The sequence below is a fragment of the Carettochelys insculpta genome, chromosome 10 (assembly GCF_033958435.1).
Source record: "Carettochelys insculpta isolate YL-2023 chromosome 10, ASM3395843v1, whole genome shotgun sequence".
Lineage (NCBI taxonomy): Eukaryota > Metazoa > Chordata > Testudines > Carettochelyidae > Carettochelys > Carettochelys insculpta.
In genome coordinates this window covers 36,914,015-36,936,941 of record NC_134146.1, presented here as the reverse complement: position 1 = coordinate 36,936,941, position 22,927 = coordinate 36,914,015, and the positions used below count along the sequence as shown (strand labels likewise).

General features: G+C 46.9%; 1 protein-coding gene across 6 annotated transcripts in view; it reads left to right on the top strand.

The window, feature by feature from the left end:
• Positions 1-415: 415 nt before the first annotated feature.
• MECOM (MDS1 and EVI1 complex locus) overlaps positions 416-22,927 on the top strand; it is a 500,218-nt gene continuing 477,706 nt past the window's right edge. For 2 of the 6 annotated variants that reach the window (XM_075003786.1, XM_075003785.1), the window contains exon 1: positions 416-560. In XM_075003786.1, the coding sequence (XP_074859887.1) occupies positions 524-560 (37 nt within the window). In that variant the 5' untranslated portion in view covers positions 416-523. The remainder of the gene's footprint in view (positions 561-22,927) is intronic. The other 4 variants (XM_075003784.1, XM_075003783.1, XM_075003791.1 and 1 more) reach the window with 3 other exon arrangements.

Here is a 22,927-nt window from a genome sequence, read left to right as displayed (position 1 = left end):
GACCCGCTGGCCTGGCGGGCTCAGGGATCCCGCTCTGCAGCTCGGGCTGGGGCAGAGCGCCGGGTCATTAATGAGCAATTAGGGTCGGGAGCGGGGGTGGAGCTGGTGGCGGACTGGAGAATAATCACCCCCCAGGCATCGGGCAAGCGGCGACGGGGCGGCCCTGGGCAGGTTGTTTTGATTGGCGAGGAAGAGGTGCCCTCGCCCCCCCCGCCCTCACCCCACCCCACCCCACCCCCGGCCGCCATCTGACAAGATGCTGAAATCAAAGTGATAGATCGCGCCAAACTTTTTTTTTTCCCGTGGCGGCGCTGCGATGCGAAAGGGCCGCGGCGGCGGCGGCGGCGAGGGGGGGCCCCGCCCGTGCGCATGTGCGAAGGTGTCCGAACTGACAATGCTGGAGAGATAGCGAGCCGGGACTGAGCGAGGGAGCGGGAGCGAGGGGGAGAAACAGCCGGGAAAGAGCCGCGCGGCGCCCCCCCCCCCCTTCGCCCGGGCCAGCGGCGGCGCGGGACTGGCAGCTATGCGATCCAAAGGCAGGGCGCGGAAACTGGCCACAAGTAGGTGCACGCGCCCGTCCCGCGGGCTTCCCACCCCCTCCCCCAGCACCGCTCCCTGCCCGGGGGCGCCGCAGGTCGCCGGCGCCGGGAGCCGGGGCGCAGAGCGCAGGCGGCAGCGGCGCATCCCATCCCCGGGCGCGGGTCAGGCTGGGTGGGGGTGGGGGACCCGGCGTGGGGGGGGGGGGGGGGCGGGTTCCGACCGCTGGGCTGGGGGTGCCGGCGCTGGCGGGGGGGCGGCCGCGGGGGCGCTGTCCCGGCCGGTCGGGCTGGCCGCGGGGGCGCCGGGAGGCGGGGAAGGAGTTGAGGAAAAGTTCAGGGGCGAGCGCTGGAAGTTGAGCGGCCGGCGGGGCTGCGAGGAGGAGCCGGGCCCCTAGCGGGCGCTGTCGGCTCTCCGCAGGCGCGCGAGGGGCGGGGTGTGTGGGGCGGGCGGCAGGCGGCGGGGCTGGCTCCCAGCTCCCAGCCAGCGAAGCAGGGGAGTCCAGGCAGGTGGGGGCCCCCGCTGTCCCGGGGGCGCACCCCAGAGGCGCCTAGCGCTGGCAGCTGGAGGCGCTCTCCGCGGCGGGGCGGGGCGCGGCGCGGCGCGTCGGGGACCTTCCCGCGCCGGGTTGTGACTCTCCTGCGCTCTCCACCCCGGGGTGTGCGGTCGGAAGGCGGGCGCGGCGGGGCTCCCCCCGCACGGGTGGGAGGGGAGGAGGCGCAGAAAGTCACAACTTAATGGCCCGCTGGGGACTGTGCGTGAAGCGGCCCCCCGGCCCAGCGCTCTGCGCTCAGGAAATAGGGGTGTGCGGGGGGGGGGGGGGCGTCCAGTGCTCTCCCCAGTGCTGCGCCGCGGGCGCTGTCAAAGGCGGCGCGTCCCGAGTGCGGGCGGGCGAGGCTGGTGGCGCAGATGTTGACGCCTCTGATTTTAGTGGCAGTTGAACTCGTCCTGCCCGGGGCACTGTCTGGTGCCGAGCGCCTCCGGAAGGTGCAGGGGGCTGGGGAGAAGCCACACGGGCTCGGTCCTCCGTGGCCTCCTGCAACTTTCCACGAGGTCTCCCCGGGGTCGCGCGCTGCGGTCGGCTACAATCAAGCCCCGGAGCCTGCTGCAGCCGAGTAACATCCCAGCCCCGGCCCCGAGCGGGAGTCTGTGGGAGCAGCTGGAGAGAGGGCAGCCGGGCGCTAGCTCAGCTCCCAGCCGGCTGGAGGCACAGGCTGAAGTTGACCGAAATGTTAATTTCAGGCTAGCGCTTTATTCAGTCCGGCTGCACTAGTCTGATCTGCTCGCTTGGATCTCGGCTTTTGCCATCAATACCGCTCTCTAGGTGTGTCCAGGCACCTCCAGCTCCTTCTTTCTGGCCGGGAGAACGAGCTTTGACCTGCGACAGTTGCAAAAAAGAAGTAGTTTTCGTGTCTGATCTTAAAGACGACTGCTGGCTTTTAGTTGTGCCCGGGACTAGCTGTAGGACACACGCCAGTTTCATTTGATAGGGATCCGACTTGCAACTTTCATTGCTACCGGAAAATGGGCCAGAAAGCGGCAGCTGAAACGTTGCAGAACAGAATTTGTAACTAGTAACCGGGTTTTGGCCAGTAGTGAAAAACTATGCGGAGAGAGAAAAGGGAAAGCAGGCGAGAGCTCTTTGCTTTTCTGTGAAACTCAACGGCAGCAGACCGCGCCTCGCTTTGCGAGTCTGCTGTTAAACTGGAGCCATCCACATAACTGGAAGCCAAATAAGCTTCCAGGACATCGTCCTTTGCTTTGAGGCTACTAGTGAAAATCTTGGGCTACCTTGGCTAGCAAATGTGTCTTATTTCCCCCAACGGTTCCGAGCGGCTGCTGCTGCTCGCGGCGGTTAAATCTGGTCATTTTCAAACTAACTTCTTTGGGCAGCAGCTCTCCTCCCTAGACAGATGCGTTGCGTTATAGAAACCTCCGGTTACAAGGCGCTCGTAAAGGAAATCGTACGGCAAAGTGGAGCTGTGTGTATGTTGATACCCCTTTCCGTTCTCCTTCCAAGAGCGTGTGAGTTTCCCGGCGTGCGCGCCCGCCTATGTTGGGGGGGGGGAATTATTGGTGACCCCTGTAATTCAAGCATTCAACAAGAAAAGTTTTTGGCTTTTGGTTTCAGCCCGCGCCCCCCTCTCTTCACTAACTTACTGCGGAGCTGTGAAGAAGAAACACTGGGTGGCTGTAACTTACTGGGGAAAACACCCAGCTCGGGGTGCAGCTGGAGTTCTCCTATTATTCTTTGTCAGCCTTTTGGCCTGGGAGATAAACCAGGGCCCGCACGTCCCAAATGGTGACACAGCGGGAGCCGGGAAAGCGCTGCCCCTCTTTCCCCTCTCTCTGCCGAAACAGCAATTTAGGGATTTATTATTTGCTAACCCGAAAGAGACACCGAAGAAGCCACCCCGCGGGGGGCGAGTGGCCGGTTTCTATCCCCAGCTGTGAAGACCAAGCAGAGAGGCGAGGGAGGCAGTTTTGGGAGGCCCGTTCCACACGGAGTCTAACTGTGCAAAAAGAAGGGGGCAAACGCCAAAGCTCGGGACCTGCCCTCGAGACCGTCACACCCTCCCCACTGGTGCGCCCCTTTCTCGCGCACCTGCCGGGCGCGCACCGTGCCCACCGCCTGGGAGAAAGCGGCGGCACGCGGCGGCTGTTCTTCCTTTGGTTCGACCCGTGAAACTCTATCCCGGCCTGACAACCCCTCCGGAGCAGCGGCGCGTCACAGGCTCAGCCCCGGCCCCGAGCAAGTAGCGCGGTGTGGAGCGCTGGGGAGCCCCATAAAGAGCCAGGGCGCGATCGGATCAGCAGCGAGCACGTGGCTCTGGGGCGCTCGGCGCTTTTACGCGCTCCCGCCAGGCTGCGAGCCGGCGGCCGTGTCCTTGCTGGCCTGGTGCGATCGCATTGCCCCGCGTGCCCCAGCCCGGTACCTCAACACCCGGCTCGAAAAGCAGCGGGCAAAGCCTGTTTGCCCGTTTAAAGCCCCGCAGGAGAGTTACCGCTTCTGGCAGGGGGCGCGTGCCAGGGGCCGGGCTCGCAGGCCCCGCCAGTGGGTTGTTTAGTCGCCCGTGCTCCGGCCTTAGCTCCGGCCCGGCGCTGCGCGGCCCTTGGCACGCGGGGTGAACAGTCCCCCGCAGCAGCCCTGCCTCGTTCGTCAGAGACGCCGCCAAGTTTGGAGGAAGGTCACTGAGGCGCCCCGCGGCCGGGGAAGGGGCGGCTCGCTAGGAAGCCGAGGGAGGAGGATGCTCGCTCCCCTTAGGCAGAGGGTTAACACGCGGCCCCCGGCGCGCCGGCCTCTTCCCAGCGCCGGGCTGCTCTGGGCAGCCCCCGTCCTCCGCTCCGCACCAGCCGCGGCCCACTGCGTGGTGCTGGGCCCCGGCCGGCTGCCTTGCAGGGGAGGAGGTGACACTGGGGGGTGGGGGGCTGCTCAGCTCCGCTTGTGGGGCGAGGGGGCCCGGGGCCAGGGAGGAGCTGGGCGCCCATTACGCTCCGGGCGGTCGGCTCTAATCTCCCGTTCAGATGAGCGGTGCCCCGACTCCCGCAGCCGCCCAGCCCGATCGGAGGCGCGCGAACGGGTTCCCCCCACGGGGAGGCGCCTAATCCCCCGCGGTGCGAACCGACCCGAGCCGATCCCCAGCTGGAGAGGACGGAATCCAACCACTCGCCCCCTAACTCCCAACAGCCTCTCCGGGAGGGCCGGGAGCTCAGAGCCGCTGAACAGGGCCTGGGGGGGGCTCCGTGCTTTCGCTGCGGTGCGCGCGGAGGGGGGCGCGAGGTGCTGAACCCGCAGCGATGGCAGGACGCGGGCGCGGGATCGGCCCGGAGCGTTCACACTGCGCCTTTACAAGGCGGCAAAGCACCGGCGGGGCGCGCCGACGCGGGGCAGCCGCTTTCACTGCCTGGCACTTTGGAGGTGCGGTGATTGCCGTCTGTCTTGCACGTGCCCCGGCGTCTGCGTGCGTGGGTACGCGTGCAAACCTAGGTACCGTCTTCCCGGGTGGCTCTTTCACAGCGAGGGGGGCGGAAGAGGGGGCGAGGCGGTCGCTTCTCACCAGGCGCTCGATTAGCCCTCCCCAGGCTGGAAAACGCGCGTGGTTTTCCCCCCAGCGCACCCAGAGGCTCCCCGAGCTCGACAGACTTTATCCAATTTGGAAACGATTTTCTGCTCCCCCCCTCCACGCTGTTTCTACAATTATCTCCGCTTTCGCGGCCACCCCCACCCCGTCCCGTCGGCTGCCTTCTGTCTGCTTCCACCGGTGACATTTCTGGAGGCTGGGGCGGGGGGAGTGGAGGAAAAGAAGAGCCCAAACACAGGGAGAAAGCCGTGATCCTTATCAATACAGCCCCATCGGTAGGTGAAAAGTGTGACCCCGGCTATTAAGGCTGTTCACATGGGGCACAAGAAACTTAAGCGACGCTTCCGCAGTGGGAAAGGCACTGCTTCCAACCCTCTTCCAGGAGTGGGACACCCTGCTGCACCTTCGGCCCTACGCACACAGCTAACCACTCACACGCCTTTGAAGCTCCCTGGCCCAGGCACCAGGATTTGCCTCCGGTGCAGATATTGCTTGTGGGTCTAACTGGCTAATGACTTTTACCAACTTAGTTCACGCGGGAGGGGCGAAAGCCCTGAATTCCTTGTCCATTGGATCTCTCGAGAGTTGAACCTGGCGCCCAGCCAGCTCTGTACAATGTCAACATTGAATATTTGAATTCCCAGACTCTATTTAACAAGTTTCTAAATAAATAAACTCATTGTGTGTCTGTGTTTAAAATTATTTCACCCCTTCCATAAAAGCTGCGGCATCTTATTACCTCGGCCTCGCAGGCTGCTTTTCCTTTGCTTGCTAAACAAACAGGGGAATGCAATTTTTTTACAGCCCTGTATCTCTCTCTCTTCCTGGCGAGTGCGAAGTGGAAGCGGCTGCGGGGTGGGGCTGAGCAGCCCAGAAGTAACACATCCCTGTGTGCCCTGCGAGCCAATCGTAACTGGAAGCAAAGCTCGGTTCAGAAAGTCAGTTAAATATTAATCATCTCTAAAAGGAGGCCCATGTGTGTGCCATTGCTTTAGCTATGCCCTGAAGATACTCAATCATTTTGGCTGCTGTGCCGCATGCGGGCTCCAGGGACAGCTTTCATTGTTGTTGCCATAAATGGCTATTAGTGTTCATATTCACCTACTTATTTAAACGCATGCGTATATGTGTGTCTCTGTTTGTATGCGTGTGTGATATGATGGATAAATATTTACGCCTGTATCTCCCTATACACATACCTATACAGATACATGACTGATATACATGGGAGTGTGTGTATAAGTGATGGCATGTAGATACAGAATAGCTATAGATGTTTGTGTGCCTGTATGAATCATCACTGTCTCCATATACAGGTTGTGTATATGTGAAACTACGTGTCAACAATCCTGGGAAAGTAGATACAGAGGTGTGTGCATGCAAGCACACACAATATCTACATGCATAGGTTAGCTATAGTGTGTGTGTGTGTTTAAACACGTTAATCTAGATAATTTTGTCATGGGGGATAAGGAACGTACTTACAATATTTCCTGTCCTCAGTGTGTAAGCAGCCATGACCTTATGTTCTTTGGCTCTCTTCAGGAGTGTAACTCCCCAACAAAGCCATCAAAGTGAAGTGGGATTTACTTTCCATTATGACAGGTACATTATGCAGGAGAACAAACCAAAAAAAGTATCAATGACTACTAAAATCCCCTGCAGTCACAACAGTGGGTAGATAAAGTGAGAACATGGGGGGAAACAGATGGAGGTTCATAAAAAGTCCTCAGCTAAGAGTGTCTATGCAAACAAGTTGACCACTTGAACGTAAATCCATTTTTAAACATACTTAGTTAAACTGATGCAAAATCCTGTGTAGACTCTCTTATTACAATTTATTTTAAATATCTTCCTGACTGACCTAAAGTAATCAAATTAACTTGGATTTATATTAATTGAAGGGTGTTCAGTGCAGCCTTTTCACCCAATTTGGCAAAATCAATCTACCATTCCATTTTTAGTGAAATGGGCTCAACTTTGCATGGAGGTGAGGCCTAAGGCTGGGATGATAAGGATATTTTTAAAAGCTATGCTAAGAATACAGTGACTTTCACTTCTACATTTAAGAAAAACAACAGCCATGCTACTCTTTTGCATCCCCTTTATTATTTATTTGGCTCTTGTGCACCCTTGGTGTTCGTTTATTCCAGTAGCCCCTACAGGCCCCATTGTGGTAGGTGCTGTGCCTACATCTAATGCAGTGATGGTCCTTTCCCCATATAACTTATAGGCTGTTCTATGGCAGAGGATAGCAGGAGGATACTACTAACAGGGAATGAAGGAGGAGTTGTGGAAAGCATAAGGCAAACGGGAGACAATTAAGATTAATGCCATTATGATAACAATCGTTGGTAGTGGAACTGATTGCAGTATTTTTTCCCCAGCATCTTATTTACTCTCATTTGATTACCAATAAAATTATTTTTTAAAAAGCCACACAGGATCAAGGTATAAGGTGGGGCAAATCTTTGTTACTTATCAATAGTTATACACCAGAGTGTATGTTAATGGGTTGGCACAATGGCAGATAGGAGTCTCCCTGCAGTGTTGATCAGGAGGCAGGTGCAGATAAGTAAAGAGCACTGAGGCTGTGAAAGAAGAATCAAGGAAGGAAGCTGTGTAACCAGAGAGTCCTAGTGCCCAAATAAAGACACGTCTGTTAGCCTGTTTATGATGCCATATCTATTATATAAATCAAAATACCTGATGGATGGAGAGAAACCTGCCTGAGCGTTCATGGACATTATGTCTCTTCCCTTTGTTAGTATGTCAGTTCTTAGGAATCTATTTGACATGTTTCCAGGATAAAACATGCAGAGCTCCCATTCAACTAACTCAGAGCCACACACACAGAGGGTGAAAATTTAGCCAGTAGTGAACATTGTATTTGATGCCAAGTATTGAATATAATTAATTCAGACTAATATAGTAATGATGAGTGGGAATGAAATACAATTATTTTCTTGTAGGGATTTAATACTCTGGTCTGTTTCATTACAGTGTTATCTTTCAAGCTAGGATATATACAACTTCATAAAAAACACTACCTTAAGGGAATATCAAAGTTTGATCTACTCAATAAAGGAAATTCAAAGTTAAATCTGAAATGTACCACATGGCCTCAAAAGCCAGGAAACTACAGGCTGCAAGAATGTAGCTAAAAGTCTGTATAATGTGTTTTGAAAACAACTAGTCCATTAAGTATCACATATATACAGCAAAATGCAAAACCTGACTTGTTGATTGGAGTAGCTGACTTTGCAAGATTTATAATGATTTGGAAGGTCTTGAAAATCACATTTGGACTCCTTATGCAAAATTAGGGCACAGGAGTTTTGCTGGGATGAGGTTTACATGATCAAGCCTTCTGTTATTTTTTTTTAATGCTATTTATTGCTAGAAAACTGCGTAACGGAGCCTGAACCTTCTAAAACATGTTTGTTTTCTTCAAGAGGAGAGAGAAGGAATTTAGTACTTTAATTTTTTAGGTAGAATAGTTCCATTGGTTGAATTTGCCAAGTTTTAGCCTAATGTAAACTCATAATTGAGTTTGAAACCCCTGCAAAATAAAATGTAGCATGAAAACTATAGCCCAGCTTGAGCTATAGGTCTGTGACAAACCTCTCTATTCCATAGCAAAGCCTTTCCAGAACACAATAAGTTGAAAACCAGAAGAGTAAGACTTCAGTGAATGGGGTTGTTTTTGGCAACTGTATCAGCGATTATGTATAAAATTTCAAAAAATATTAGTTCTGCCAGTTTAATTGTTGAGAGGGTTACAAAAATAAGAAAGCTTGGGGAATATCATAATATTACACTATTTTGTCTTTTAGATAGCATTAGATATCCACTCTGCTACACATTTCACATCAAACAATCTAAAAAAAAATCCCCCTTCCAGATGGTTTAAATTTAAAAATTAGCCATAAATATATTCTGCATATTACAATTTATCATGCACATTTATTGTGTGCTGTGGGAAAAATGCTTGGCTTCAGACAGTTTTATTACATACCATATACACAATTGTTGTTGTTTATACTGTGGTAGCATGCAAAGGCCCCAGTCAAATACCAGGCCCCTTTGTGTTATTTGCTGTATGTGCCCACAGGAATATATGGTGCCTGCTCCCAAAAGCCGCATAAGCAATAAGACGTAATACAATAGATACATAATACGTTACATGCCGTGCAGCAAATTGATCATGAAATATAAACATTGTGGAAGAAGTGAATATTAGATGATTTTGTACAATGTTTCAAAACACCATAAAGCAGTGAAAGAAGGACAGGAATAAATGTTACTAGGTCTCTGATGGTTGATATTATGATTTTGTAATCTGGTTTGCAACATGGTTCATCTCAGTCTAAAGTGCTGAGGGAAACTGTGTTAGCACCCTAGCTGCCAACACTGTACTTCTTGCTAATGTGTTTCTAGCATGGATGTAAATAAGGCCCAGTCCTGTCCTTTATTTCACTGAGATCTTCACACTCTCTCTCTCTCATTGCAATCAGTGGAGTGAGTGAAGGAATGAGAGATGCAAGGGAATGTTGTTAGAGGTACAACAAAAACACACACAGAGCCGTCCCAAGGGGATGAGGTGGGCCAGGGCAACCCCCACATCCAGTGCTACCTGTGTAGTGAGTGCGAGGGAAGGAGTGAGGGGAGGTGACCTGCTTCTGCTGCCACTGCCATGCCCTGCCCCAGTTAATCCCCCCTCTTCTGTCCATACAACAGCTTGGGTGGCCATTGTGGGGACCCCCAAAAGCTCAGGACCTGGCACAGCCACCCAGTTCATCCCATGACCAGGACAGCTCTGAATACACAAGTCTTTTTGTTCCTTTCTTGGATTCTCCAAATATAAGGGGCTGAACTCTATCCTCATTTAGAACTCTGACACCTGTGAGACCCACACAAGTTCAAGTCCTTCCTTAGCTTCAGTGGGATTCTTAATGAGAAGAAAGATTTGTAAGATCAGAGTCACAAGGCCCCAGTGCTGTTCTGATTTAGAGCTTGATCCAGCTCTTATTGAGGTCAATATGTACTGTAAATCTGGCAGGCCTCAGTTCAAATCACCGAGTGACTCCAGATTGACTGTAACGGTGAGAAGAATCTGACCTAGAGTAAGATTTTGTAAATGTTTAGTTGGGTCTAGTTAAATATAATCTGGAATTAGGCATTTGGGCTTGTAAGTGCCATCTGAGCATTGATTATTGCTCAGATAACAAACTGCACCTCAGAGAGCGCACAGCTCAGAAATCACTACCTACCATCACTGTGCTCAGAAGATACTTTTTTCCACAGTGCAGTGTTTCTGGAATTATCAGATGTCAGAAAATGAACAACAGCCATCTAAGTCTTGCAGCTTCTATTAAGACGTATTTCTTGTTATCTTTTTGTTACCTCTTGTGGGGGGGGTGGGTGGAATTAGTTCAGGCTAGGAGGGGGAATGCTGTAACTGTACTCCCTATCTATCAATACATGTGAGTGCCTATGCGGAGGGCTGGAAAGGAGTTGGAATGGCAACTTCAAAACCTTCATTGCAGTTTATCAACTAGCTTGTATTTTAGGCAACAAATGGGGGTGAAAGGATGGGGAAAAGGAAGCCTGGCTCAGTGGTCAGTGCACTAGTCTGGACTTGGGACACCAAGGTCCAATTCCCTGCCTTTCCACAGACTTCCTGTGTGGCCTTGGGAAGTCACTTAGTCTCTCTCTGTCTTGGTTCCCCATTTATAAAATGGGGGTGGTAATGGTGATGATAATACTTCACTCTTATATAATTCTTTTCACCTCTAGCTCTCATAGCATTTTACAAAATATCAGTATCACAGTTTCCTTTTTATAGATGGGGAGACTGAGGCCCAGGGAGGGGAAGTGTTTCTGGAATTATCACGTCAGAAAATGGACAACAGCCATCTAACTTCTGCAGCCCAAGAACACCCAGACCTCTGGAGTGTTGTGCAGGATAATCATTGAAAACCCTGTGAGGCACTCAGGTACTACTGAATAATGGGGTCAGATGAGAATCTGGATAGAAGCAGGTTTCCCTCTTTTGTGCAAAGCCTATATGCAGGGAAGTGTGAATTTTACTTTTCCAAGAAGCTACTTTGCTCATGTATGAACGCTAGCCTGGCAAAGTCAGCAGCAAAAGATTTTGCATCTTGGAATCAGAACCGGCTTAGTTCATGTTATGGGCCTGATCCCAAACTGACTGTAATCAATGGAAGGATTTCAGTTGAATTCAATGGACTTTGGATCAGGCCCTATATCAGTCAGAACCCCCTTCTTTTGTTCTTTTAGAATGATTTTTATTAGCATATTTTATTCTGTCTAGAGACCTAAATTGTGGCAAAAACCTGGGTTTTACATCAGTGTCACTGAGAGCAGAATGTGGCCCTGTAGTTTGACCTCATCTAAGAGACATTTTAGTGTAACATGTATGAGTCCTCATCAATGAAATATGAGCAATGCTGCGGAAAGGACCATGCAAAACATACACCCTTTTTGTTTTGTACTTTATTTCATAAGTGGTTTTATATTATTGGCTCTCTCTACTCCATGGAGGCTCAGGACTGGGAATAGCAGGGTGCTGGAGATCCCTGCTCAGGTACACTGGCACAATCTTGTAGGGAATTTTGCACAGTGCCAGCTGTCATTATGCCTGGCTAGTTTTAATCAATGCTATCAGTCTCTTGCTTTCACAGGTGCTGCAATTATCTATATAAACCATTTAGCTGGTGCTGAAGGTACCTGGTACATCCAGTAAAACACATTCTGTGCTACTGAACGTTCCCAGTATTTCCCTGCATTTCTTACTTTATAGCTTAATTCAGCAGAATAAAGAAAAGATGGGACAGGACTCAGATGAGCATTAACCCTCAGAAAAAAAAATCACTCAAAATGTTTCTAAACCACCTATGGCTTTGGGCTCTGGTAGTGCTTCTAGTTTTGAAAAATCATTTTCAATTTTAATTGTATTTTTAAATGATTAACTTATCCCACTTGAAGTCTCTTTGCAGTTTTGCCTTGATGTGGTCACTTTTTAAGCACAGTTCACTTAATTGCACCTTTTTGAAGAATTAAGCAATCACTTGTGTGTGTTTTAATCTTTCCCCATTCTCTTTGTAGCCAGGTGCGAAGGGACAAAAGGAAATAAATTACTCGAAAGAAGACTGAAATTGTGTGAGGTTTTTTTGAGCTATTGATGTATTTTTGAATATAAGAGCCAGCATGGGATGTCAGACTAGGCATACGCAACTGAGAAGAGAATGTATAGTTCTAGCCTTACAAGCACTGCTTTATACTACCAATAACCTTGTTGTACTAGATCACTATAGGTTATTAGAGTCATGTTGATGTATTATTTCCAAGTGAACAGTTGCAAAAAATATAACATTAGTTGAAGGGACCAAAAGTTAAAGACCAGATTTTGCAACACTTACTCACAGCGAAAACAAAAAAGCCGTCCAGTAGTACTTTTTTTTTGTTTTGATACTATATAGACTAACATGGCTCTCTCTCTGTTATTACTCACAATGAGTAGTCAATGGCTTGTTCACGTGAATAAGTACTACTCAAAAATCAGCAAAGTGCTACCTGAAATCAGTGAGGGCATTGTATCTTATGACAAGTAATTGCGTGTCCTACCCTCAAGCAAACCTAGGTCTGCCATGTCAGGAAGGGCTGGGGTAAGTTTTATGCCTGACGAATAAAACGTTTCAATCCCCTGTAATAAATGAGTATTTATTAATACTAGAGAGTAGATCCAAAGTGAAGGAGCTCGGTGAAATTGTCTGACCTAGCTAGTCAGGAGGCACTATGTGTATACACCAACCACCTGAGAGGTCCTAGGTTGATCCAGATTAGGTCCTGGTGCTCCCCAACTGGTGGTAGCACTAAACCCCTTGTTCACGGATCAAGGATAAACCTGAAACCAGGAGATTACTTTTCAGTTGGACTGTTTTTGACATGCATAAGTATTTGAACTACAGCAGCAACTAAAGAATCCGTTCAGGGCCCTTTGTGGTCAGTTCCTTCCAAATTTACAAATTCATGCAGAGTTTAGAATGAAAAAAAAAAAAAGTACCTTAGCCCCATCTCCTGGGCCCCACACATGCAGTTACAACAGCACCATCAGCAGCAGCATAGAGTCCTGAGAACAGATGGTCACTTTCAGGTAAATCCCTGGGATGGCGGCTTTTCATATTGAGCTTCTTGCTTGCTGGTTGGCGACTGCGCTGCAATGTCAGATTCAGCCACGTCACGCTTCTCTCCTTACCAGCAGCTGGCCCCACTCACACCATTCTCAAATTATTAATCCTCTATTATTTTTGGCTGGGTCCACTACTGTGGGTAACCCAAACCACTTTAAGCTTGCATATCCTTGCACTAGCATCACCTTTTCTATTTCAGAGAGAAAAAAAATTACTGGGCTTTGCAGGAAAAAAGGGGGAAAATGCTGCCAGAAAACCTAGCACTATAAAATCCACCGGTTGTGGTCCCATCATGCGGTTCCCTCTGTCTGTTTGCTGCAAGGGAGGCCAAAGCAGTGTAGCAGGGAAATGACAGCAGCCAAAGAATCCCCCAAACCTACCAGGCCCCTTTAACTTCTTTTATGTCAGTGCCAGTAAAAAGGGTGCAGGCAACCTCGGAGTGAGGCTCCAGAAGCTCAGTTTTATGGTGGGACGTTTTGGAACCAAACCTGCGCAGACGTCGTGAAGAGAAATGCCCCGTGGTGCATAGCACAGCATGACTGAAATACACTAGAGCACAAAAAGACTGATTTTATGACTTTCCAGGGAGCTAGCAGTAAAATTGGCTTTATATAGCAATTTTCTTAATTATGATTGCAATTTTGTTAGGGTGCGATGTTGCTAGATATAATTTCCTGTTCACAAACCAGATATTTGAAAACTGACAGGATAAGGTTTTGTGCAAAATATACAGAGTTTTGAAGGGAAGGTGGGATGACACATTAATTCAAATAATTTGCACCCTCACATAAAATGCTTGATTTTTGGGTCAGAGCCATAGGCAGGCCTCTCTAGTGCCAAGTAGGCTTTGCTGTTGGAGGATCTCCATTGTACTCAGTATTGTGGGATTGCCTCATTAGTTTTAAATATCTTACACTAGAGTTGGTGATAAAATTTTCCCAAGTGGCTTCATTTTTTTGGATGCCTAATCTGCATCACCTTACAGGGGCCTGATTTTCACAGAAGGGTTGTTGAGCACTTTCTGTTATTAGCCCTCGGAAATGGATACTGCCAAAATCACTAGACATTTTTGAAAATCTTTGTCACAGTGTTGGTGTCATCTATATTAATAAACAAAATTACTTTTTGCACAGGATTAACTGTTCAGGGGTTGCTCATTTGATTAGTTTGTTTTACGCGGATCTGGCACAGGGTTGAGGCCATCTTGTTCAGGCATTTTGCAAAGCTGCACTAACTTCATCACTTTTTGTGGACAAAGTCATTCATACAGGTTGAATCTCTCTAGTCTGGCACCCTCAGGACCTGACTGGTGCCTAATGAGAAAATTTGCCAGACCAGATGAGGTCAGTGCTGTCTAGAAGCATTACTCCTACTTCTACTGCTTACTGGGTTCATTTATGGCTAAATTACAGCTGAATAACAGCACTGAACACTGAGAACCAGGATTGGTGGCTGCAAACAAACTTTGTGGGATCACAGAAAATTTGGCCATATCCATGATAAATGGTTGCCCAGCTAACTAAAATCATATGGGATTATGGATGTTGTTGCATGAAAGAGTTCCAGGTTAGACAGGTTCAACCTGTAGAAAAGTTACAGTGGCTGGTTACTGAAATACACATATATGATGTATGTGACAACTCCAAAAGTTTGATCAAGTTAAAACAATTACTAGTTAATGTGCTTTGTTCCCAAGATCACTAACCAGTCAGTGAGAGTTGGTAAGATGCTGTCCGATTCCTGGGACACTACTCTCAATTTGACATTCTTTTTCCCCTCTGTGTTGTACCCAGCAATTAACCGCTGTATTATTGGAACAGGACAATGCCATCTAAATGTGTTTTGTGCATGAAAGCTTGTGTCAAAATAAATCTGTTGGTCTTTGAGGTGTCACAGGATTTCTTGTTGCTTTTGCGGATACAGACTAACATGACTCCTCCTCTGACATATGTAAAAGGTGCGTGCTCTGAGGACTTGATATTTTGAAATGATTGTCTGTTTCAATGTGCTCTAGACTTTTTCTTGTTCACTTTCTGCTATGTCCTCTTTCTAAACACATTCTAAATCAGGAACACACGCCGTGCTTGACAGCTTCACTAGAGCACCTGTCTTTACCCTGCCTTCTCTGATTAGTCTCATCCTTTGACAGGCTGAAAATGTTTCTGTCAGTGTGGCTGAACACAACTAAATATGAATCACTCTGTACCTTTTGCTGACTCCCAGTTTGCACCCAGTGCCAACTGGTGGCACTGGGGTCACTCTTTAAAACCTTTAATGGTTTGGGGCCAGAGTAAATCGGAGAATGCCTTTCCATTCATGAACCACAGAGACAGCTGCACACCTAGAGCTCCAGAATGAAGTTTGCCAGGCTGAAGATAACACAATATTATTTAAGGCTCCTACCTGCGGAATGACAAATCAGAAGAGATAAGTCTAAGCCCAGCTGATGTCTGACTGTCAGACCATATTAGAAGACTCATCTTTTGCAGCAGCATTCCCACTGTGCCCAGCCCCCTTCCGCAGTTGAAAAAAAAGAATTACAACAGCAGTGACATGGAGTGAGGGAAGAATAAAAAAGGAAAGGGAAATGGAGTAAAGCTGTTGCTATAGAAGAATCTGCTGTGGACAATCACAGATCGGTCTTAATCACTGTAATTGATATAGGGGTACTATGAAAACAAGAAGTCTGTGGCACCTTATAGACTAACAGATATTTTGGAGCATAAGCTTTTGTGTACAAAGACCCACTTTGTCAGATGCAAGAGTGAGGTGTTCCAGAAGAGGGTTTAAAGAGGGAGTATCAGTCAAGGGGAAGGCCAGAGTAGACAAGGTCTGTTCAGTCACAGAGGATGTGGCCCATTATCTGCAGTTAATGTGGAGGTGTGAACATCAAGAGAGGTGAAATCAAATCAATTCAGTCAGGGAGGATGTGGCCCATTATCAGTAGCTAATGTGGAGGTGTGAACATCAAGAGCAGAGAAACTGCTTTTGTAATAAGCCATCCACTTCTAGTCTCTGTTCAGTCCTTGATTGATGATGTCAAATTTGCAAATGAATTGCAGCTCTGAAGTTTCTCTTTGGAGTTTATTTTTGAATTTTTGTTGTTGTAGGACTGCTACTTTTAAATCTGTTACTGAGTGTCTAGGGAGATTGAAGTGTTCTACAGGTTTTTGTATGTTACCGTTCCTGATGTCTGATTTATGTCCATTTATTCTTTTACACAGAGACTGTCCAGTTTGGCCAATGTAAATTGCAGTGGGGCATTGCTGGCACATGATAGCATGTATTATATTAGTAGATGTGCAGGTGAAAGAGCCCCTGATGGTGTGATTGATGTGGTTAGGTCCTGGGATGATATCGCTGGTCTACATGTGAGCAGAGTTGGCACCGAGGTCTGTTGCAGGGATTGGTTCCAGGTTTAGAGTTACTGTGGTGTGGTCTATAGTTGCTGGTGAGAATTTGTTTAAGGTTGGGAGGCTGTCTGTAGGCAAGGACAGGCCTGCCTCCCAAGGTCTGTGAGAGTGAAAGATCGTTGTCCAGGATGGGTTGTAGATTGCTGATCATGCGCTGGAGTGGTTTTAGCTGGGGGCTGTATGTGGTGGCCAGTGGTGTTCTCTTGTTTTCCTTGTTGGGCCTGTCTTGTAGCAGTTGGCTTCTGGGTACATGTCTGGCTCTGTCAATCTGTTTCTTCATTTCCTTAGGTGGGTATTGTAGTTTCAGGAAAGTTTGGTAAAGGTCTTATAGATGTTTGTCTCTGTCTGAAGGATTGGAGCAAATGCCATTGTACCTTAGTACCTGGCTGCATACAATGGATCATGTAGTGTGCCCTGGATGGAAGCTGGAGATGTACAGGTAAGCATAGTAGTCTGTGGGTTTCCAGTATAGGATTATATTTATGTGACCATCACTTATTTGCACAGGAATGGGTGTGCTAGAAATACTCGGGATAGAAAAATAGTGTAAACTAGAAAGATATGTCTAATATAGGAAATAGTCTAGACTGATTCCTCTTTGTACAAGTGTGCTAACCTGCAGTAGTCGCAGTAAGGTGGAGCTAAAGACAGTCTGAACACATGCAAGATACTGGGTAACTCAGACAAAGAACATATTTTTTCCTATAGGTGGTTTCAGCCAGCTTTTCACTTCCTTATTCTATGTGTGTGAGAGTGTTTGGGGGCAGGGTCTTCTCTCAAAGCTATGCATCCACTGAATGACAGATAAGTTTATTTGGACAGTCCTTTTCCACTTAGCTGAGGCAATGTCCAAACCATCCAAATAACCTATAGCCCTTGGATATTGCATAGACGTACACCATACCTGATTCTTCTCTCATGGAGCTCTACAATCAGGAGTAACTACTCTGAAGTCAATGGAAGTGCCATGTCATAAGAATCAGGTCTGCCAGCTATTTTCACAGCATAGTCTTGGCATCCCCCCCAAAAAATAGGAAGTGCCATATGGCCTTGGAGCTAATGCGCTCCATCTATTTAACTTAAAAAAGGGTACAGGGTGATTTGATTACAGTCTGTGAGCAGCTACATGGGGAACAAATATTTAGTAATGTTCTTTTCAGTTTTGCTGGGAAGGTATTAATTGACTGGGAGTTGAAGCTAGACAGATTCAAGTAGGAAGTAAGGCATAGATTTTAAAATGTGAGTAATTAAATGCTCAGTATATGGAGGGTTGTGGTGGGTTCTCTATTAGTGATCATTTTAAAATCAAGCATGGATTTTTTCTAAAGGGTAAACTCAAGGAATTATTTTGATGAAGTTCCATGGCATGTGTTAGACAGAAGGTCGGACTAAATAGTCGCATTGGTGCCTACTAGCCTGTTATCCACGCATTTAGGACCCATGGTTAATTTGTTGTAGTATGCTGTTTCTGACAGTGTTCAACCTGAGATGTTTCCAAGGCAGATGCAAGAAACTCCACAGCAGTAGATGTGGGATAATTTGACTCCAGTGAAAGTCTTATCCATAATAAAGACTGGCTTATCCATAAAACATGTTTTATGTCCCTTTTGGGGTGTTCACTGAGGCATTAGCAGAGAGGCAGCTGAGTTAGTCTGCATCTTCAAAAACAACAAGAAGTCCTGTGGCACCTTCTGGACTAACAGATATTTTGGAGCATAAGCTTTCGTGGGCAAAGACCCGCTTCGTCAGATGCATTGTATTTCAGGAGAGATACTGGACTTTAAAGCTTGGAAGAAAGATGAAATGATCCTTAATACTTTACATCTTTCCATGGGCCTGTACAAATATATGTATATTGTATTTGTGATCATGACATGCACAACAATGTAAGTTCCTTCCAGACATTTTTCCTTTTCTAATCATTTGTAAAATTAGAAGATAGCTTTTAAGGTAAGTTTCCTACCAATACAGCTGCTGTAGTCTTGCTTTTACATTCTAAATCCTTTAAATTTTTTATGTTCACTATGCTAGGTAGATCAGGAGACGCAAAAAACACATACATGTGCCACGTGACAGTTTAGTTCCTAAGCGGCCTGTTCCAATTATGTTGAACTAAGCTGACAACAAGATTCTAGAATATGAAGGAGAGCACACCTGCTTGTACAATCATATGCAGGCGAAACCGAATTGTGTACTACTTTGTGTTGTCCCAGAGACCTTTTAAGCATATAGACTACAGAGTGCCAATGAGTTAGAGCATCCTGTTCAGCTGATTTCTTCCTGCAGTTGATTAGGAATTTTTTGTTCTTCATAGAATGTGTTCAACTACGTTGTAGACCAGATGATCAGAGGTAAGGTAGTAGGGATTTACTTTTTGACAAGATATCCAAAAATGAGGATTACTAGGTAGGGAAAGGGTGTGTGTGGAGGGCAGAGGAGAGTTCAACAATCTGCCCCATCTAATCTGAACAGAATCTACATCTACTAGGTCAGATCCTCAGCTAGTGTAAATCAACCTACCTACATTGACATCAAAGGAACTATGCCTGTTTATGCTTGCTGAGAACCTGGTCCAGTATATTAGTCCAAATTGAATCCTAGAGTTTGGGTTTATTGGTAGCTAAGAAACAAACCCAAAATTAACATAGCTCAAGCTTTCTCACTACTCTTGGGTTTTCCCATGAATTCCCTGCAGAAACGCCTCTGTCTCAGAGATCCTTCTGCCCAAACAGGTACCCTTACTTCCCTTTGACTCAGAGCCACACCTGCCACAATGACTCAGCAGGAATCTGTCCCCGTTGCCCAGTAGGGCTCAAGTCCCTACTAACAGGGTGAGTCGAGAGAAGAAGCCTGTTACAGGAGGCTGCAGTGCAAATTGATCAGTCTCTCCTTTTCATGTGATTTCATCCCAACAAAGTCGCTTACTGAAACAAATGGCATGCAAATTTAGAACCAGTGAAAGGCAGTATTGCCTTGACTCGACCCATGGAGTTATGTGGGAACCATTATAAAAGTATTTTGAGCATCAGGGACTAGTATCTCTGTGAGGAATGGTGTAGTGGTAGTAGCCAGAGAAGGAATGAACCCATCAAAGACAGAGCAATGACCCCAGTCATTTCTTTAATCTGGTGGTGGAATTCAAACAAAGGGATTTGGGCTCCACCCTGTCTCCTGCTCTCCAAGAGGGGCTTTGGCACAGGCTGAGGCCTCTTCTCCCTCCCCGCCATGGCTTTTAGTCTATAGGGACACTGCTTCCTTTTTCAATGATATCTCTGTGTCGAAGTGGCTGGACATTTAATCCATCTATTTCACCAGCGTACCTAAGCGGTAATATCAAACAAATATTTCTTTCGCTGGGACTTATATCCCAGATGAGATAAATGCTCTGAGCTTTTCTGGGAAGTTTTTGTAACATGTTAGTGTTTTGACTTATTTGCCTTGGCCCCAAGGGCTGTTCAGGGAGAGTAACAGTATGTGATAATAATAGAAGCAGGACTTTTTGTATGTGCATCTGTGATGATATTGCTAACCCCTTGGATTATTGCTTTTTGGTGTCTTGCTGCCTGCCACAGACTCCGCCCAACCTGCAGCAAACAAATTTCAAGAATCAGATCGATCACTTGCCCCATCTCCCCTCACCTGTCTGCTGCAGAATTGAGAGACAGAGCTCTTACCCTCATTTTCTCTTCCTAACCTTTGATGCTCTGAGTCTCTGCACCTCATTGCAAATGGACAATCGCTGTATTGATTTAAACATGGATGTCATTTAGATGGCTACAGGACAATGGCAAAGGCCAAAGCACTTTCCTAGAACACCTGAAGGCCGCTTAGTTATTATTTTTGGTTCTTCCTCCCTTTGACTAGGAATGGAAAAGGAAGTAGGCAAGACCATGGATGGTGTTCAGTAGGCATAGTAGTAGGCATCCTTCAGTCTGCATAGACTATGGATCGTGCCCTTTAAAGTTTCAATTGAGGACTTATTTACAGCGTCTATTGTGACTACGAAGACCCACACGAGAGTGACAGTCCTTGCTGCATCTCTTGCAGATGTAGTGGGTGTCTGGCAAGTCCTTATTGTGCTTTCTGTGCGCTCGCTTCTCCTCTGCTAGCTGTCTGATCTTCATCTCACCCTTCTGAAGGCCCTTGTGTAACCCCTGCCTCCATCTGCTGCGGTCGTCTGCTAGTTCTTCCCAGTTGCCCAGCTTGATGTCTACCTCTCTGGGGTCTCTCTTGCAGACATCTTTGTAGTGCAACTGGGGGCGTCTGGGAGGTCTTTTGCCAGAGGCTAGCTCACCATACAGGATGTCTTTTGGAATCCTTCCATCATTCATCCTGTGGACGTGGCCAAGCCAGCGGAGCCGACACTGCCGGAGGAGGGTGTGCATGGTTGGGATTCCAGCTTGCTTGAGGACGGTGGTGTTGGTCACCCTGTCCTTCCATGATATTCCAAGGATGCGCCTGAGGCAGCGCAAGTGGAAGACGTTCAGCCTCTTTTCCTGGCGGGCATACAGGGTCCAGGTCTCGCTGCCATAAAGGAGGTGCTGAGGATGCAGGCTCTGTAGACTTGCATTTCGGTGTTCAATAGCATTAAAACACAGCCTAACACCAGTCCTGGCTACTAGTCACAGACAGCCATGCTAGGCTGGACATGCTAGGCTGTCTGAGGCTAATAGCCAGGACTGGCGTAAGGCCGTTTTGAGATACGTTGTTTTGATGGATAGTTTCCCTGTGTTTGTGGATAGACCACCACTAGCAGCAGCAGTGATGGAGTATGACCTTCTAATTCTGCTGCAGTTAACGAACCAGAAAAATGTACAAAACCTGTTAGAGGCAAGCTTGTAAGAATAGTAGCCAGGCAGCTTCTTTCTGATAAGGCCTTCTATGTTATATAGATTAACTCTGAGTCTTGAGTTCTTTCAGAGCCTAATGTCCAATGAGTGCACCAGTGTCTAGGAAAAGGGACCTTGTAGGGAGGTAAGATTTCACTGAGGGGGAGGACACAAGCCTGCAATAAACATGCACTCAAATGAAATGACTTTGCAACTTCTCACTGTGCTAGCTGCGGTATCTTTCTTGCAAGAGATTTTCTGTGCACTTCTGATCTCAGCCAGAGGCCACAGGCTTTGCGAGGCCCAGGGCTGACTCTGGTTAGCTGTGATACTGCATAATTAATATCTACATTAACAGCAGAATCCCATTTATCCTATAGAGCAGAGATTTGAAATTTATATGCTAAATGTTGTCAAGGGTACTTTGGGGCCTTTTCAGGGTAAACAAGACTCATCAAAGGACATAACCCAATTTTGGATAAAGGGTTCTAGTAAAGCAGTTTTCACATTAGAGTGTTCCAGGAAAAAGAGTTTCTTTTTTGGTGAAATGCCTCTGTCTGCAGAAGGCCCTGATTTAGCATGTGTATCTGAGGCAAAGAGGTCTGTTTGGAAAGTTGTTATGCTTTGGTAAGCCTGAGCAAAGGGTCTATTGCCAGGTATCAGAATTTACAGCAGCCTTGTGGCTGCTCTATGTTGCATTCATGGCTCAAATGGCCCCAGCAAAGTTCCTGGATTAGGGTGCGGGTCCACATATAAGCACGCAAAAGTGATATCAAATCATATTTGCATAATGCTTTGCTCAGTTGCTGCTGAGCACAGCTTACCTGCAGCTGTGTTGAGCCAGATGTCCAGTTGTTGTATGTGCAAAGTATGTTAAAACATGTCACATAACCTCTGATCAGTCTGTGTTGTTTGAAATTTAAATAAAAATAAATTTTGTTGTTTTTCTAATACTCCTGTAACATAAATTAATTCATGTGCTCTCGACTGGTTCACAAATAACACTTGTTTGTAAGTGCTTTAAGTTAATGTTGTTAGAAGGCACCTAATAAATGAATGCTAGCTAAAAACAATATTGGAATGATTTAAAAAAGAAATCTTACACCTAGGAAAGAAATGTTATGGAGTTATCATTTAATCGTTTTGGGAGCTGAATTTAATTTAGAGGTTTTATATGTTATATTTTGGGTTTATATGAATTGGGACATGGGACTCTGTTAAACTGCTTGCACATCCAGATCTCTGAAAAGCCAGTGGGAGTCTTGGGTGTGATAGAACGTGGGTTTTGGTGTTAAAATTACAGATCAGCCTGGAACAAAATACCTTTAGAGCTCTGAAGAGATTGACAGTTGGATTTCGACCTGGATGCCTACATTGTCATTTGAGCCCATCTCTGCTGAAAATGTAGGGCCTGGTTCTCATCTTGCTACACTATTGTAAATCAGTAGCATGGCCGCAATCTAGCAAAGCCCATAAGCATGCTCTGAACTTGACTTTAATGCGACAACTTGCCTGTTTATAGTTAAGTGTGTGCTTAGGGGCTTTGCTGGACTGGAATCTAAATCCACTGAAGCCAAAAGAGTTACAACAGTATAAGGCAGGTGTAAATCAGATCTGAAGGTTACCTAAAATGTTTGTGTTTCTATCTGAAAAAATGCAAAACACACCTGGTACTTAGTGCTTTTGGAAATGCAAATAATATAGCATAACAAATTCCTTCAGAATAGGATTTTAACAGTATAATACACTCTGTTGTTACTCCTTTGCATGTAACATATTTTCCTGGTAATCTGTCTGTTAAATACAGTAAAAATAAATATTCTTTGACTTTCCTGCTCTATTATTTGTGT